Source organism: Takifugu flavidus, chromosome 1 (genome assembly GCF_003711565.1).
Source record: "Takifugu flavidus isolate HTHZ2018 chromosome 1, ASM371156v2, whole genome shotgun sequence".
Taxonomy (NCBI): Eukaryota; Metazoa; Chordata; class Actinopteri; order Tetraodontiformes; family Tetraodontidae; genus Takifugu; species Takifugu flavidus.
In genome coordinates, this window is record NC_079520.1 from 26,027,327 (window position 1) to 26,044,774 (window position 17,448).

Genomic DNA, 17,448 nt, shown 5'->3' on the forward strand with positions numbered 1-17,448 from the left:
TCCTCTATTCTCCTCCCTCCTCTCCTCCCTCTCAGCAGCCTCCTCTCCTCCTCCTCAGCAGCTGCTGTTTGGCTGCTCTGAGATCTCTTTCTCTTTTGCTCCAGTCACTTATAATTCCACCAGAGCAGGCGTGTTTCCCAGCAGAACCTGAAGGCAACAGCCCAATAAAGAGTTGAGTGAAGCTAAAGTCTGCTCTAGATTCACCTCCCAGCCAGGCAGCCCAAAGACAGAAGTGTGAGATGTTCAAGGGCAACTGGAGTCTGTTTCAAAAACACTCTGCCCAGATTTAATCCTCTCAGCCATTCCCAAAGGACAGCATGAACAATGACTAACTTTGGGAGAGCTGCTACTTTTCCCGTAGCTCCCAAAGATGCCTGAGACATTTCAGACTGACAGATTTAAGTAGTGTGCTGCCGGGGAAGACGAGGGCACCGCTTCGATCAATAATGATTAAAGAGACAACCTCCATTTTGTTCCGTTCCTGCCTCCAGTCAGGCTGCAGCAGCAGAGACTCTCATCCCTGACACACGTCACAACACAACTTTGAATTTCATTAATCCCTTTGAACCAAACCAGAGGCTGTAACAAAACCACTGTGCCCTCAAAGATTATCATCATCCTGGGAAAACTCTCCGTTCCTCTGCTCTCAGAGGCACTTTAAACCTTCCAACAGCCAAAAACACAGAGAGCAAATGACAACAGAACATAAAACACACACAATCTTACACAAACTGGGTCCCTGTTGTAAATGAATATTAAGCTGACATGATGGTTTTTATCCCCAAGGTGAAAAACTGAAGAGAACCGTCCTGACAGCCGATAAAACTGGAAATATGTTGAATTTTTTTTAGAACCGCAACAGCAGCCAGGAAGAGGCAAGCTAAAGTTAGAAATTAAAGGATGTCATTAGCCACTTTAATGACACGGTGTGAAATCATTGCCTTTAGATTCCTTTACCTTGGGTTTATTAAGTCCTGCTACATGTATAAATGTACCGAAACCTTTTAGAATTCATCCTTCCATTATAACAACAATCAGCGGAGAAAATTGGAATTTATCCGACACCTTTTTGAACTGTGATTAGCCACGATTAATCCACATCTACCTTGATTATTCTGATTGAAAATGTTCCGTTCTCTTTCCCAGTCATCAAGCGTGCGCATTTTATACAGCATGCACTTATTGATTTGTTGTTACAATGTAGATTTCCAAAAAGAGATGGATTAAAATGGTGAACAAAACAAACTGCGTCTGAGATTATTTTGTTCCAAATCCCCGTTTTGGGGAGGCTGAAATCCTCAAAATGTAACAAAAAGGATTAAAATCCCCATAAATGTTTCATGCTCGATTCATAATAGATGACCTTGAAATGAAGACTTCCACGCTGCAAATGTAAACACAAACAAAGCTCAAACACACATGGGGATTGAGGACAACTTCGGACCTCGGTGTCACTTTAACTGTCACTGTAACGACCCTCCGTCCGTCCGTCTGACCAGCAGCCATCAATAGTCCTCTTTGATGCTGCCCCAGATGCCAGACACGGAACATCAACTGCCTCCAGTCCACACAGCCAGCAAACCAGTGCAGCTGCCAGATGCCCCCCCCCCCCCTCCACACACACACACACCCTCCCAATTGGACCGTCCTGACCATCTCTGCACTCAAACGCTGCAGCAGGAACAAACAACTGCGAAAGCAGGTTTCAGGAATGAAATATTCAGGGGGGAAAAAAACACACCTCAACTGCAGCCTAAACAGATTCAGCACTCGCAATACTTCAAAGTTGTGTTTTTAACTCCGGAGCCGAGCGAGGTGGGTCTCACGAAACGTAGCAAAGACTCGAGCGGGTTTTCCGAGCAGAGGAGCTCGAGCCCTCCCGTTAAGGAATACCTGCAACTACAGAAAGGATGGATAGAGATGGGGACGTGCCTGGGAAGGAAGAATTGCCCATTCTCCGCCTCGGTGCACCTGTTTACCGTCCTCTTCCACGCCGTCACCGGATCTCCTCGGTACCTCAGACTTCTCCTCTCTTCTCCATTCACTTTTCCCCTGCTGTTATCTGGTCCCCACGCCGCTGCAGCCTCACCGCCTCCTCCTCCTCTCCATGTCGGGGACTCCGGCGGGGCTGTGTCAGCATGTCAGAGTGAGGATGAGGATGTTCTGCTCTGGAGTGAAGAGGCGCGTCTAACCATGGACACTGAATAAACTCATGTTTTATGGATGCCCCCCCCCTGCTCTTAAAGGGCCACAACGCTGCCGCGGATGTCTCTGATCTCGGCGGCACGTTCCTATTGGACTGGAAACGTGCACTCGCGTGTCGGAGGGAAACACTACAGTGTGTGTCGGCGTGACAATGGCGCTTCACACCTGACTATCCCCCCCCCCCCCCCCCTCCCCCGTGCGGGTGAGGTTCCTCTGATCAAAGGATGAGAAGTGGCTGCAGATGTTGGCTGACAGTTTCAGCAGACGGAGATGAATTATAAATAATAGTACGCAGACAGTCAACCAGATGCCAGACAGATATCAATGTCACTAAACTTGAGCTCATGCAACCCCCCCACCCCATTTTCGGATAAATGATACAGGACTGATTTATCCCCTAATATGTAAACGGGTCAACTGTTCCACACCTCAGTGAACAATCTTGGTCACTTTTATGTTTTCCACCCTGGTTCTGGGCCCTTCTACAACCATCTGACTGGCTGAGGGCCCCCACAGCCCGGGGCAGCTGCAGCTGGAGCGTACGGGTTCCATCGGACCGGGTCCACTATACAGGGAACATTTCACTAGCAAAGTGAGGACATTTTCTCTCCTCCCCAACTTTAGAAAGGACCGGGGGATCCGACTGGGCCTTTAGGTCAGGGTCAGGGGGAGGGTTGGGGGATGGGTAAAATCTATGAGCCCTCACAATGACAGAAGTACAAATGTGTGTGTGTGTGTGTGTGTGTAACAAAGGATATTTTCAAAGGTGATCCTGTACATGAACCAGCTGTAATCCAATCATGAGTTGAAGGCCATGAATTAATCAGACAGTGTGTGTGTGTGTGTTTCCAGGGTCAGATGTGTGCGTCACCATGACAGCAGGTAATAGAATCTCCAGGTAGGTGAGCACAGTCAGACTGCTGGGAGCCGGGGGGGGGGGGGGGGGGATGTAGCCTCAAGGGTGTCTTAATACAACAGAATATTAGCCTAAATAATCAGCAAACACTGATAATAACGAACCGTTTGTTATCGTGGACCTGTGCCTGTTCCCGTCGGCAGCAGCTGGATCTCACCAGCCCGGTCAGGCCGTGATGTGGTGCCACCCTGCTGGGCCGAGGAACTCGCTACAGCCGCTCAATCATCTGCTCTAACACAAAATATCGGCATGGCTGAAAGTACCAGAAATCCCCAAGGCTGCGGTTATTTGCTAACGTTAAAAAAATGACAAAAACAACTTCTGGGCCCCCTGTTTTGATCACCTCCAACATTAAACTTCAAACGTTAAACTTTGGGATGCCACGGCTGACAGCCTGACAGGATGACAGGGAGCGAGCGGTGAGACGGGCTGAGTGAGCGACAGCTGAGAGACGGAGATGAAGACGGGGAGCGCACGGACGCGACAGGATAAAGACGGGCTGACGAAACGACCGCTGACGACGATGTTTGCCGACATGGACCAGAAGAGAAAAATTACAGGGAGGAAATGACAGAAAGGAAAAAGATGCCCCTGACATCCAGTGTATGAGAAAAGAAGACGTGTCGCTGGTCATCATCTCCAACCCGAGCTCACGGTAAAGCGCTGATGAGGCGGAAATGTTGCCATAGTAACGGCTGAGGAAGAGTTGTTGTACAAGAAAAAGGAGCCCGAAAATGCCCAAAGCAGAGAAGGTCAATGTCATGCTCCGGGTTAAGACACGAGCTGACCTTTAACGTGTTAGCATACTTTTGTAGCAACAATGCTTATGTAGCCTAACCAACAAGGAGCTTTAAATGATCCCAGGTTAAGAAGACGCTAACAGTTACGGGCTAATCTAGTTATTTCAGACCGATTTAGAGCCGCTGATCAAATTCAGATCAAATAAGCGCTCACCCTTAGCAACGCTACCGCACCACAAACACAGTTGTGTCTCCATCCTACGCTAGCGAGCAGAAGTTGAGCGGTCGGACTTTCCGAGCCCGTAATTCGACAGATGAAGGGTTCACGTCTCACAAGTGGACCTGCGGGAGACAAAGAGGATGAATTTCATCCAACCATTCTGGGATCTTAATCCCTCATTTTAATCTATACGTTTTTTGTATCCATGATAGAAAGGAGCTTTGTTTTTATTCATTTGGTGAATCCCTGTTTTCATTGCTGGGACTTTTCACTCGTCACTGTTTGCTTTTAATAGAGGAAAAACTTCTAATTTTAGATCTCCAAACAATGACACAGACAAACGCAAACACACATGCGCGCGCTTTGTTGTGCGCCTGAATGTGGGTCAGGTAAATACTTTGCAGTTCTAATTAACATTTACTGGGAGTTTACTTCTTTTTTTGTTGGGCTGCACCGTTAAAATAAACACACTCGGTTTATTTAAAGAGCATTTTTCATCAACCAAAATTCAGAAATACAATAACATCAGCAGAAACACGTGGGAAGTCTCATTTTCGTCTCGTAGGAGGGCCGCCAGACTGCAGACAGAAATGAAGGTAATTACAGGTAAACTCTGCAGGCCGACATTTTTCTCCCACCACAAGAGCAGCTGTGAAATAAAACGATGAAAAGAACAAGGTCATCCTTCACTTGAGCGGGAATCCATTCGTCAAAACTGAGTGAAACTCTCTCCGACGGCAGCCTGAACTGAGCAGCCATGACCATCACACACTCACCCTGAACCATATTTTCTCCAAAGACCGACTACAAAAGAGTAAAAGCAAATGTTCGTTTTGGGTTTCCTGCAGTTGGAGACGATTTCTTAAGCTTTGCTGGATGTCTAACAAAAGAAGGGGGTTTATAAGAATACCTGGAGTGAATAAAAATAAAGTAACGCGGCCTTAAATTACTGTAACTTCATTTAATCTTCAAACTCAGAGTCAAAGGGAAAATCCTCAAGATGAATGTGGAACCAAAGGGGGGATCCATGGAGTGGAGGTTGATCACCGCTGACCCGGGTGAGGGTTTATGACTGAAGATGTGTCCAGGTAGCACCGAAAGGTGTATTTCATGGAATTTATCCTCAAAGGAAATCCAAATATCTGTTAATGTTCATTTGGTTTATATTGTGGCATAACTGGAACGGTTTTAAGAACAATTGACATAATTCACTAAAAAGAAAAAAACAACAGCTTGAACTGTGTTCGGGCAGATTTTCTGATGAATTTGCTTCATTTAAAACACCGTTTGCACGTTGTTAGCCAGCTAGCTTCCAGCTAACCTCGCTGTTAGCTCGTTCGCGCCATGACGCACTTCTCAACCAACCCATTTCCCCTCACTTATGACAGTTTTTCCATATATAACTTATCAGTCCTAAATGAACGACATTTTTTTCAGTTTGTTTTGTTCCTCACCGTCATCCAGGAACCCGCATCACCTGCTAATTTAGCCCCCCAGGGGCGCGCTTCAGTTTGCTACTGCGTGTTCCCGCTGGGCGGTAACACAGGTGAGAAGTGGCTCGTCAGTGACGAAGATGTGGGCGCGCTTGTTCTCTTGAAATGATGTTAAATCGTTTTTTCAGTTTAACGCTTTCGCTAAGCCGAGGAACCTTCGTCCTCGTCGCTCTCAGACGAATTAAATCACTGAGCACAAGCCTCCCCTGGTCGAGCTCTCGGAGCTTTCTGACCACCGTTTCCATTAAACACCCTACTTTATTCTACCTGGTCGTCTTGGCCAAAAATGAGTTTCTATGGTAACCCTTTCCCAGAAGACCCTGCAGCGCTCTCTCTCTCTCTCTCTCCCTCCCTCACACACACACACACACCACACACACACACACACACTCAGAGTAGGTCAGTGCAGAAATGGGCTCTGGAACTGGAGAAGCTGCAGAGCTTGAAATCCTCCCAGAAACCTCCAGGCCGCCTTCACTGTGGACTCCATCAGGATTCCATCCAGCTTTGTTCCATCTGACCGAGCCTCATTTAAAGGGGCCTTTACCCCTAAATAAAAGATAAAGTAGCACATTCATCACATGAATCATCATTAATTAAGAGGAGGCTAAGGAACCGATCTCTGCGGGACGTTTTCCTCCCTTCTCATCTTCGCCGAACTTATCGAGACACATTAACATTTGTTTATTTAAAATCTTTAAGCATTACAGTTCCATCACCATCACTGTGCAAATACAGCAAAGACATTTGACTCTTCAATTAAACACAAAGGACACCTTTAAAAATGCTACATGGTCGCTACCTGGGATCCTTCCATCACAAGAACATCAACCGTTTTGGTGTCAACAACAATAATTACTGGGTTTTTTTAAAAAAGAAAAAAAAAAGTCATGGCTGTCGTCTAGGTTTTGACACACACAGCTGTTACTATGAAAACTTTAAACCTATCCTCATCCCTTCATGATAACTGGTAAACGTCTGGTGGATGCGGTCTCGCAGCGCCACCTGCTGGCCACGATCATGTCCTCTCCGGTCCTCTGAACCGTTCAGAACGTCAGGCTAATTAAGCCGTCTCCATGGGGACGGCAGGCTGTTAATTTAAACTGTAAAATAAAGGAGAAAAGGGTGAGGAACTCCATGCGCCACCTTCACGTGGTGATGGCCTCAGAGCGCCACGCAGACGCAGGGGTGTTTCAGGCACACAGGCAGGATGCCTTTGTTGATCTGGTGGAACTCGACCAGCTGCAGGAGGTCAATAAAGAGCGTCAGGCCGTCGTCTATGGTGAAGTACTTCCTGCCTCCGTCTTCGCACTGCAGAGAGGAAAGATGAGGCGGGTCAGAGAGCTGAGAAAGGCCTTCGCGCCAGCAGAGCCCAAAGGGAACTCACGGGGATCACCAGGTAGTGTTTGATCTTCAGCTGATGAGACAGTGACAGGACGAAGCACTGGCCGTGCTGCTGGCTCTCCCGGATCAGGAACATGCTGCAGCACAGACACGGGTTGTCACGCTTACAGGTCGCCAGTTTCCCCCCCAACACACGACAGACACAATCGTTGACATGAACAAAAAAAAAAAAAAGACCCTGGTGTTACTGACCCGTCCACCAGGCCCTGCTTCTCTATCAGCCGCTGAGCTTCTTTTCTGGACACGCCCCCATGGAACCACGGCTGCGATACGTGGATGGCTACGAGAGAAGAGAGGCGAGAGCGTGAGTAGCAGGATGGCCACAACTACTGGGCTTACCGGTCACGAGGACTTACAGGAAGGTTTGGGACCAGAGTTTAGGTTGGGCAGACTGCACCTCAGCGCCTCTCGCCTCTGCGCCAGGAGGAGGGAAGCAAAACCAACAGGAAATGGTCAAAACATCAGCCGACACTCAAAGAGAAGAAACCTGTTCATCGCCCCCTGCTGGCCGACTGCGGTGTTGCTCCCATTAAAGAATGATCTTTTACCAGAGAGGTTTCACCAATCAAAATATCAACATTACACAAACTATCATCGATCTTTGCCGGCCCCGACCGTTCCTCACCCTCCAGGCTTGCCCTTCCTCCTTTTCCGCGCTCTGGGCCTCGGCTGGGTTCTGGATGACCCGTCCGCCGGCCTTCCCCGAGAAATCCATGGCTACAAGGCTGGCCTCTGACGTTGACTACACACATGCAGGCGCACACAGTTAAAACAAACGTAAACGAGGACGTTTCGCACCGCGGGTGATCGTCTTACTTCTGTCAGTCTTCTTCCTTCCAGACCCAACGGCACCAACGGCGTCGACTTGGACAGCTGGTAGTTACACTGAAGCTGCTTCCCATACTGACACAGCACACGCGGGTTTGACTTTGTATATACTTATATCCATAATTATAAGGAAACATTTAGATAAAGGATGCTTTTTAAAGACCTTGAACAATCTGAAGGCTGAGGTCCAACACCTTCGTGTCTGTTCGTTTTCAGCGCACATCATCTTCAGGTCCTGAGAGCGAACTGGGCTTCTGGAAGACTTAAAAACACAGGTGACCATATATGAGACCTTTGGACATTCCGTGCCTCCTCCACACAGGTGCACATGCTAGGCTAATGTCACTTCCTCCTCCCGCCATCTTCACCATCAGGCCTACGAATGGAACCGCCTTCCCCCTCGGGCTTTCCGAGGTCTCACCTTGATGCAGAAGGTGAAGTCATTCGGGGCTCCGTACAGTTTGCGGCTGTTCACCACCGAGTACACGTTCAGATCGTTCAGGTCGGCCACGTACTGCAGGTGCCGAGGTTCCTGCTCATAGGGAAACATTTATTTTTCAGCAGGAGACCCTTTATCAGCTCAGACTCCAACAGGACAACCCGACCTTTGATGAGCCTTTGGTGGAGGAGTAGAGACCAGAGCGGCGGAGGAAAAAATAGACCTTTTTCCAGGATTTACGGTTGGGTTCTTTAAGGTGAAGGAAACCCTGAATCTCCGGACAAGCTCCGGACTTCAGCAGGTTCTACAGAGAAGGTGATGCTCAACCTCTGAGATTATGGTTTCATTTCACAGGTTGTCATCACTTCAACGGCGTTCCAGCTACTTTTACCTGTATGAGCGCGGAAGAAGTCTTCGCTTTCGTGACGTCAGCGCTGTCAGAGATCATGCACTCTGGGAAGAAGAGCTGCGAGAACAACGCTCGTTAACATCCGACAGTAAATAATCGCAACAACCAAAATTCTACATCGGTGGTGTTCAGTTTGTCTCCTCACGGGGGCGCTGTGGAGAAGCGGTACAGAGAAGAAGAAAATGGGTTTCTCCTCATGGTCTTTGCTCCAGATCTAAAGCAGATCTGATGTCTCTTCCTTACGACCGATGCATTAAATTAGCGCATCGGCACCAACAGCAACCTGTCAATCACCGATGAAGCGCAGTGATTTCACGACCCGGTGGCGTTTTTTAAGAAAAAGCCCCAGAACCACTTCTGTCAGAGCTTCCTGCATTTTCAGTGGGAGCACACTCGCTGCGGGCCGCTTACCATCGGCTTCCTGAAGAACTCGTACTTGGCGTAGTTTTTGCAGAAGACGAACCTCGTGTCACTTTTAAGGGACCAGGAAGCCTGAACCTCCAGCACTACCTCGTGGTCCTCCAGACACCTCTCTGCGGACGACATGAACGCCAGGTTGAACCTCGTGACGTGTGGTTATAGGGCTGCAGGTCCAGATGAAGCCGGAGTTCTTACCCAGGCCCAGAGTGGGATGGACCTCGAGGAGCGCCCAGTTCTCCTGATCGCTGCAGTGAGCCGTCTGGACCAACAGGTGACACACCTCCCGAGCCGTGGCTCCCGAAGAGACCCACACCGGTCTGCTGTGACTGTCCTCGCCGTACACCTTTATCAGCTGCACACAGCAAAGTTTCATCAGCATAGACACAAGAACACACCGAGCACAAGCCGCGTCCTCAAGGTTAGAGTCTATACCGACGACTTGCAGCTGTTTTAATAGAAATAAATAAAAAATGCATTTATTTTCCTCACTTTCAGGCTGGAAACACATAAATATCCTGAGCTACTGACAGGTAGCGTGCTAGCGGAATAAAATGAAACAATGGACCAGTTTTCTTCTGCTGCATTTCTCTGGTCCGTGTGTTGAGACGCCCTCAGATAACACGTTCCAACCGTTTCTTCACGGCCGGCGTGGCGGAACAGATCGGACTGGAAGGCGATTATGACGTCGCCGAGGTGAACTTGAGGCACGTTGCTCAGGGACCGAGATGGATGTTTCAAGACCCAGACAGCAACACGCCTCCAAACAAGACAGCAAACCGGCCTGACCAGAAACCCGCGGCTGTCACTCAACGAGTCGTGACCTGGCGTTCAGCAGTCAGAAATAATAATGGTTCTCAGAATCAAGGAGGATCATGGGAGAGTGATGATCTGTCAGGGCTCCTCTGATTGTTCCAAGTGGGTGAACATGTTTGGTCTTACTCACAATGAATTACAATTACGTAACTAACAACGCGTGACAACAGTTGTTCACGTAACCCAACACGTTCGGTACACAAACACGGCAGCGCGACCTAATCTGAAACTCGCACATCAAAGAACAACAAAGCTAATGGGAATTCTGCTGCAGCTCCTCGGTTAAAAAGACAAACTCACTACAGATCCTGGAAAAAAAAAAACATTCTCTTCATGATTCAGTCAGTCGTCATCCGTTAACCCACAATTAGAGGTAACTAGATATGTGAGGCTAGCTGGAGGTTAGCTAGCCTAGTCAGCACTTAGCGTCAAAATGTGTGAATAGTGATTCCATGGTGAATAAGAGATGTAGAAAAGTTGTTTTTTTAGGGGCCTAGTTTATGTGGCGGATGAGTACAAATCTTAACCGGTATGAAATCGTGGCGGTTCTGACATACGTGTTTGGCGCTGGACTGTGGTGGCAACGAGCTGATGAGCACCGGAGACTTTGAGGGGCTGCACAGTTCTGGGAAAGGGTTTGGAATAGATGGGACGGAGGAACAAGACTCGCTTCTCGCCCTGGAAAAGTGGGAATAAAAACGGACAATTGTCAGAAAAGAAACAACAAAAACCAATGTGCTGTTTGAATAAAGCTTCAGGAAAACAAGGTTAGCTATCGTCTACGTCCATGAAAATGGGAATTTAAACCCAAACACACTAATACAAAAGGTGGATTACTCCACTGCTGAAAATAGTTCCTGGTATACCAGGGGGTTATTTTTCATTTGTCAGAACCAAAACTGTGTTTTTCATTTAGCTTGAGGAGAAAGATGATGGGTTTAAAGAAAATACTGGCCTTGGAAATTAGTAAATAAACAAAGAGGTGATCGGGAGCAAGCTTATCCCATAAACACGTGAAGGACAAAAACAGGTTGCTCGAACAGGAGTGACGAGTACGACACCAGGCGAGCATCACGTGGAACGTCCACGCTCAATTTAGTAGTGAAATAAAAAGTGTGATACTTCCACTGTCTTCACTCCAAGAAACAAGTTTCATGGAACAATGCCGAAGTTTTTAATGTGGGTCCAAACAATCTGCTCATAAATTACCAATAAAAATGAGCCACTGCTTATTCTGATCTTTCTCGTGAATCTTTTAAGCCACTTGGTGATAAATTGTTTAAGAAGTAGCTTTTAGGTGGGGCAGGGTGAAGAATACGAAGATTAAAAGGTTCAACATTGAGGTGGTGGAACATAGGAAAGGAGGTAAAGCCCCAGATGCACAGGAGAGGCAGAGTGAGGGGGGAACTACAAGCAACTACACATTGTAGGGGTTGTCTACAGGTTATTTTAGTATTTTAATACAGCAGGAGGGACCCATCCTACCTGTGGGAGGTGATGAAGATGGGCTGTGAGCGGCGGACGCTCACAGAATCGGCCATGAGAGGAGCCAGAGTCAGACTGGAGCTGCCCAACAAGGTGTCTGCTCGGCCGGACGCCTGGTTCCGCTCCAACATGTCTGTCCAGGGAGCAGCTGCAGCCACCTCCATCATGTTAATGGCGCCGCGGTTGGGGGGGGGGGGGGGGGGGGTCACTTCCCGTTCAGGCTCTCCAGGAAAATTCACATGCAAAACAGGGCAGAACCTTTACGGACCAGCGGGGCCGAGGGCGTCTGCGAGGAGCACAAAGGAAACAAGAGCTAAAATCGTCACCGTTTGTGGGTTAATGCGTCCAAGATTTCTTTATTTAACTTGTTTAAAAAGGAAAAACAGAACACGAGGAACTATTGCCAGTAACCGATTACAGGATCCAACATTTAGAGAATTTAAAAGAACAGAATAGAAATATCTTTACACGACTCGGATTCCATCATCATATTTTATTTCGGTTTCAAAGTGATTCGATGCTGGTTGCTCTTTACTTCTGTTGTGGTTTGATGTTTACGTTCTTGCGTTTTACGGACTGGAAGCACTAAAATGTGCAGATTGCGCGCCACTTGGGTGAATGTTTAACATTTGTGGGACTCAGATCCCAAACCTTTACACTGCTGACAATAATCTTTGTGTTGACTCATTTTACTAGTCACGCCTGGGTGATTAATCTACTGCGAAAACACATTTCATCAGAACACAAAAATCTCACACAAAGGTTGACAGAAAGGACACAAACACCCACCTTTAATCATTGCTTTTGACCTCTGACCTTTCCAATTATTAATTAAATCTTAAAACCTCATCGTTGTAAGGAAAACAATTTTTTTTTTTTTTAAATCTTGACTCCAGCAGAACAAACTTGCTCCTGTAAGCTCACAGGTAGTTTAATTAAACACAGGTGAGTCTCCCGCCGAACCTCACACGACCAGATAAACACGTGTTTTTTCGGAAGACATATTTTTTTAAGGCGTAAATTACGTGTAAACGCCACAGTCACGGCGAAACCCCAGCTGCACCTGCCTGACTGGCTCGCTGACATCATCGAAAACACAAAAACAACCCACCTGTAGCTGTAGTTTTGTTCGAACACGCGCGATTCACCTGTCGGACATGGTCTAAAATCCTCGCCTGACGAGAAAATCTCCCTTTAAATAAACCAAACTTCTGTGGGGTAAACTGGACTGGACCAAACCTCCACCGGGTCTTGACAAGGAGCCCGAGAATCGCGGGGGAGGGAGGGCGTGGTCTGTGCGTCAGGTGCGGCGCACTGTGTAGCCACGCCCCCCTATTCTGTTTGAAAAGGTGCCGTGACGTAACAGCTTCCGGTTTCATTTACAGACGTGAGATAAAAAAACAATTAAAAGTCAATGAATTATGTTGTAAAATATATTTTTAAATCCCCCCTAAAAGAATAAAAGTTAGCATGTTAGCTAGTGCTAGCTCCTGCGTATCAGGACTTTCAATTTGTATGTTTGTCCTTCAAAATCAAACTGAATACTTTAAAAAAAACGTCAAGTTTAAATTCTTCTGATCTGCCCAATTAATATGAACCTCTAAACGGTTATACTAGTATAAACGTTATACTAGTATAAACGTTATACTAGTATAAACAAGAAATGTTTGTGTAATTGTCAACACAACTGTTATATTCCCAAGAGACAATATGAAGGACTTTCAGATTTAATCAGTTAAAGCCATGTTTAAAAAAAAATACCACTCTTAAAACAGTGAAGTCCTGTTTAGAAAACTGAAAAGGATTAATCCGAACGTTTCTCTCAGATGCGGAGCATTTAAGGACTAAAAACGGAGCAGGAGCCGTCGGATCAAATCATGTTTATTAATGTGTTGTGGAAATCCCCACAGAAACAGTTTACAGGGGAAACTTACAGATTTACAATCATTCTCGACACAAGTGCCAGCTCAACCTCCAAAAGTTCAACGCTGACAACGCTCGCTGAATCTCACCCGGTCCCCCGCGAACAGGTCGACCGCGCCTTCCTCCGGCCCGCCGACGGGCTGCGTTCTCAGTCAAGTGGGAGCAGTAATGAGTCGAACCGCGCGCCCGCAGGCGGGCGCCATGTTCACGCGTGTGGGGCCTTCGTATCTGGTGCCAATCCTTCATCATTCACATTTCAAAATGAAACCGTTGGAGCAAAAAAAAAAAGAAGAAAAACCAAGACGCGTCAGTCACGAGATGCCGCTCCGGCCGTCAAAGACACAACTGTCGGGCGTTTGTCGCACTGCTCAGATGCATTTGGTTCAGCAGCCGAACAAACACGAATACTAAAATCACGGAAAGAAAAAAAAAAAGGAAACCAGGTGAAATCTGTGAAACACATAAGGACACTGGTTCAGTCAACCTGCGGATGTTGGAGAAATGTCCCACACCTTCATTTAGAACACTGAATGATAAACCGAGAGAGAGCGAGGTAATGTGGGAATTCCAATTTATTCCAGGGGATGGAAACACCAGCTACGAAATTTAAAAAAGAAAGAAAGAAAAAGAAAGGGGAGGACGAGAGTTGCATAATTCATCCTGGCAGATTTTGAAGGTTACAGTAGTTTTAGTTTGAGAGATTGTTGGCGAGCTTTGTGCTTGGTGGTCTTACTCAGCTGGGGAGGAACGTAGTGTTTCCTGGAGTAAAACAAACAGCATGATTTTCAAATGACACCAGAACGATGGAGGATGGCTGCTCTGCTTCCGTTTGGATTTGCTTGACCTGATACAGGTTAAGATGCATTTACTGAATTTCCGTGGGTGGGTCTGAGGTGTCAAAAATTAAAAAGAGGTTAAAACAAACATTTAGCATTCAGTCTACGTCAGGTGAACGTTTCTACTCAACACAGATCGGTACACTACGGGGGGGGGGGGGGGGCAGCTCGCACCCTTGCTCTTTCTTTGCCGTATGAAAACCATGCTTCTTCTGAAGAGTAAGGGTGGGGGGAGGGGGGGGGGCGTGCAACACTCAGAGTGGGAGGTGGGGGGAGGCTGCATTTGTGGATGGAGAGAGGGGCTTGAAAACCAGACTGCTGATTCCACAGGTGTGTAAAAGGCACGCCAGGGTTACTCCCAATCCCAGCCAGCATACAGACGCCTTTGCACCCACACACCCGCCCGCGCGCACACACACACACACACAAAAACACACAGAACACACTCCCACACACACCCACACGCGCAAACACAAGCAGCACAGGCTTGAGCCCCATGAGTACTGGGGGTGGGTGGGGTGGGGGGGAGGAGGGTGGGAAGCAGAGGGGATGATGGGAGATGATGAAAGAAAGAGCGGGGGTTCGGAGGCGGGTGAGCGGTGGGGCCTGGGTCCGGTGCTGCTGCTGTGTTTAAACAGAAAAAAATAAAAGAACAAACATAAACCAAAACTGCTGGAATGGATCATTTCTGGTTCTTCAGCTGGTTGGAGAGCCAGTCCAGGCCCTCGTACAGGCCGTCGCCGCTGGTGGCGCAGGTGGCCTGGATGTACCAGCTGCGCTGACGGAGGGCGTGCAGCCCCAGCTTGTCTGTGATCTCTGCAGCGTTCATGGCGTTGGGGAGATCCTGGGGAACCACAAACCGCCGTTAGCGGACGACTCGCCGGTGGGGAGGCGACACGCGAGCCACACATGCAAAAACGGTTAAAAGTGCAACGTTTATTCGCTGGATCGGGGACACTGGGACCGGACTGCCGGGATCTCACCTGCTTGTTGGCAAAAACCAGCAGCACGGCGTCTCTGAGTTCATCCTCGGCGAGCATTCTGGCGAGCTCCTCCCTCGCCTCGTTCACTCGCTCCCTGTCGTTGCTGTCCACCACGAAGATGAGCCCTGCGTTCAAGCACACGGGGCGTCGGTCACATGACGCGCTCGCCATCCTTCCTCATTCTTAAATGCTGATCGACGTTTTCAGAGTCACATACGCAGGAGCGGGACAGCACAGACCAGCAACCTCACACTGGAATAACCTCAGCTGTCACACCGGGGACCCTCCTCTTCCTGATTACAGGGCAGAAGGACGCCCAGGACTTTATTCAACTCAACACACAGCTCCTTTGACTACACACACCCGGCCCGTGTGTGAGGGCAGACTGCTGTATAATAGAACCGATATGATGAGTTCTCAGTGTCTCATTTCTCAGATGAGCCTGGTGTAGGGAGAAAACACCCTCACCAGCCCTTCGCCTCCTCTACCACCTTTTCAATAAACCGTAGAAATGAAAACCCCCGGAGATGGAACAATAGTTTCTGACTAATTTAGGACCACTCATGTGCCATTGAGGCCACCTATAGGGTGTAGTGTTCACTGACACTGTTGAAGGCGCCTCACCTTGAGTGTTCTGGAAGTAGTGGCGCCACAGCGGCCTGATTTTGTCCTGGCCGCCTACGTCCCACACTGTGAAGCTGATGTTCTTGTATTCTACAGTTTCAACATTAAACCCTGGACAGGAGAGAACAAACAGACGTGAGTCACAACTCAAAGCAACATCAAGGTGAAAATGTGAATAAATCTGATGCTGAACTAAAGTTATCCAGTTTTGAAATGGGCTCATGGCTTATATATATAGCTATATGTATTTAATAAATTAAAAAATAAGCTGAACAACAAACATGGAACCAGACTGAGAAAGGGAAATCTCCAAACCGATGGTGGGAATAGTGGTGACTATTTCTCCAAGTTTCAGTTTATACAGAATGGTCGTTTTTCCAGCAGCGTCAAGGCCAACCATAAGAATTCGCATCTCTTTTTTGCCAAACAGGCCCTTGAACAGGCTTGCAAATACATTCCCCATGGTGACAAAGCTGTGAAAGATGGAGACAAGAATAAAAACAAGTTAGGAAAGTACCTAAAAGTCATTCAGATCGGGGTGCAGGTGGAAACAGTTAGCTGCCCACAGGTTGACACCGTCGAGACTGTCAAGAGGGGCTCGAACCAATGAGGAAACCCACCAGAGTGGGAGCAGCACACATGTTTGCTTAAGCTGATGGTTAAACGTTACGCTTTATGGCCCGCGTTATTCCACAGGCCAATAATGGTCAAGCGGGTCCGTACGTCGGTTTGTGCACGGCGGGGCCGGCAGTGCAACATTACCCGGTCGGCAGGCACATGCAAAACTTTAAAAACCCGAGGCAGCTATATCGTTAAAGCGGATAACGCCAACTGATCAGCAGATAAGAGGGGCACCCAGGGCAGGAAAAATCTCCCCCTGCGAGGTATGCCGATAGCAGGCGTTACGGGATACTAACGCGGTGCAAGTAATAGGCCGATAAAGTCCCGATTTCACGTTCACACCATTAGGATTTACAGTAAACATTATTATTAGCGTAGATAAACGGCTAGCCGGGGTTGGCTATCATTAGCTTGTTACTGCACGTCGAAGCAGCTTATCGCTAGCTACACTATGGGCGGATGCTTTAGCCGATTAGCCTGCTAGCATGCAGTTGAAGGCGACATAATTCACCCATTCGAAGCAGGGAGAGCGAGGCACCGCCTGCAATACACAGCGATATATTTACGTTTTTTTTAACAGACAGCGCTTAAATCGTTTGTGGGAGCTTTTGGGGGATTTCACCGCAGAGCCTTTCAGAAACCACAATGACAGATCAGTATGTAACACGGGCTGCTTTAGCGAGGTGGCTAACTGGGAAACCGTTAACTAAATGCCGCGTCACAGTAAAGACAGAGCCCCGTGACGTCGTGTTAAATGACAAAAGGAACGGGACGCGCGGACAGAAGCCCAGCCGATGTATATTACATGGCGGTCGACACAAAATGAATGGGTTTTTGGTGGATTTTTACCTTTAAAAAGACAGCTTCTCGATCGTTCCGTTATCTTTCACTGTCACTCCAAAATGGCGTCTTGCGCAACCAGGGAGACACCGGCACACGAGCACTTCCCACTACCGAGCCCCGTCCAATCACCGCGCAGGAAGCGCTACTTATGGCCCGCCCTCTTTACCCTGCTGACCAATCAGAGCGTCGGCAGAACCTTGCGTGCGCGCACCAAGTTTATTCAAGTTTGAGTCAGTGTGACGACCC

At 47.9% G+C, this 17,448-nt stretch overlaps 3 protein-coding genes and 1 long non-coding RNA gene across 5 annotated transcripts in view; all 4 read right to left on the reverse strand.

Annotated features, from left to right (window-relative positions):
• LOC130533936 (SRC kinase signaling inhibitor 1-like) overlaps positions 1 to 2,180 on the reverse strand; it is a 36,376-nt gene extending 34,196 nt beyond the window's left edge. Inside the window, exon 1 of the mRNA XM_057047993.1 lies at positions 1,933 to 2,180. Coding sequence (XP_056903973.1) covers positions 1,933 to 1,954 — 22 coding nt within the window. The 5' untranslated portion in view covers positions 1,955 to 2,180. The remainder of the gene's footprint in view (positions 1 to 1,932) is intronic.
• Positions 2,181 to 4,537: 2,357 nt separating this feature from the next.
• Positions 4,538 to 5,499, reverse strand: LOC130525023 (uncharacterized). Its single transcript, XR_008950311.1, has 2 exons — positions 4,858 to 5,499; positions 4,538 to 4,730 (listed from the first exon to the last, which is right to left on the reverse strand). It is a non-coding gene; the product is annotated as an uncharacterized LOC130525023 (long non-coding RNA).
• A 744-nt stretch (positions 5,500 to 6,243) lies between these two features.
• On the reverse strand, positions 6,244 to 12,665 carry grb7 (growth factor receptor bound protein 7). Of its 2 annotated transcripts, none has more exons than XM_057031601.1 (15): positions 12,484 to 12,665; positions 11,373 to 11,658; positions 10,445 to 10,565; positions 9,270 to 9,426; positions 9,066 to 9,187; positions 8,637 to 8,711; positions 8,412 to 8,549; positions 8,228 to 8,338; positions 7,970 to 8,068; positions 7,795 to 7,881; positions 7,604 to 7,720; positions 7,335 to 7,392; positions 7,171 to 7,258; positions 6,962 to 7,055; positions 6,244 to 6,885 (listed from the first exon to the last, which is right to left on the reverse strand). In XM_057031601.1, exons 2-15 carry the CDS (start codon positions 11,537 to 11,539, stop codon positions 6,739 to 6,741), a joined length of 1,581 nt encoding a protein of 526 aa, XP_056887581.1. In that variant the 5' UTR covers positions 11,540 to 11,658; positions 12,484 to 12,665; the 3' UTR covers positions 6,244 to 6,738. The 2 variants fall into 2 exon arrangements, with proteins under 2 accessions (XP_056887581.1, XP_056887574.1); XM_057031594.1 differs by having other exon boundaries at positions 11,373 to 11,630; positions 12,477 to 12,665.
• Positions 12,666 to 13,237: 572 nt separating this feature from the next.
• On the reverse strand, positions 13,238 to 17,356 carry arf2b (ADP-ribosylation factor 2b). Its single transcript, XM_057031667.1, has 5 exons — positions 17,209 to 17,356; positions 16,054 to 16,211; positions 15,739 to 15,849; positions 15,115 to 15,239; positions 13,238 to 14,975 (listed from the first exon to the last, which is right to left on the reverse strand). Exons 2-5 carry the CDS (start codon positions 16,199 to 16,201, stop codon positions 14,814 to 14,816), a joined length of 546 nt encoding a protein of 181 aa, XP_056887647.1. The 5' UTR covers positions 16,202 to 16,211; positions 17,209 to 17,356; the 3' UTR covers positions 13,238 to 14,813.
• Positions 17,357 to 17,448: the final 92 nt, after the last annotated feature.

What these genes read in the sequence shown, in the direction of transcription:
- arf2b (XM_057031667.1), bottom strand. Translation starts at nt 16,201, where the DNA reads ATGGGGAATGTATTTGCAAGCCTGTTCAAGGGCCTGTTTGGCAAAAAA. An exon ending in CACCACTATTCCCACCATCG is followed by an intron (nt 15,850 to 16,053) that starts GTTTGGAGATTT and finishes TCTCCTGTCCAG; the next exon opens with GGTTTAATGTTGAAACTGTA. An exon ending in TGGTTTTTGCCAACAAGCAG is followed by an intron (nt 14,976 to 15,114) that starts GTGAGATCCCGG and finishes GTGGTTCCCCAG; the next exon opens with GATCTCCCCAACGCCATGAA.
- grb7 (XM_057031601.1), bottom strand. Translation starts at nt 11,539, where the DNA reads ATGATGGAGGTGGCTGCAGCTGCTCCCTGGACAGACATGTTGGAGCGG. An exon ending in ATCTTCATCACCTCCCACAG is followed by an intron (nt 10,566 to 11,372) that starts GTAGGATGGGTC and finishes CCACTTTTCCAG; the next exon opens with GGCGAGAAGCGAGTCTTGTT. An exon ending in CAGCCTTCAGATTGTTCAAG is followed by an intron (nt 7,882 to 7,969) that starts GTCTTTAAAAAG and finishes GTGCTGTGTCAG; the next exon opens with TATGGGAAGCAGCTTCAGTG.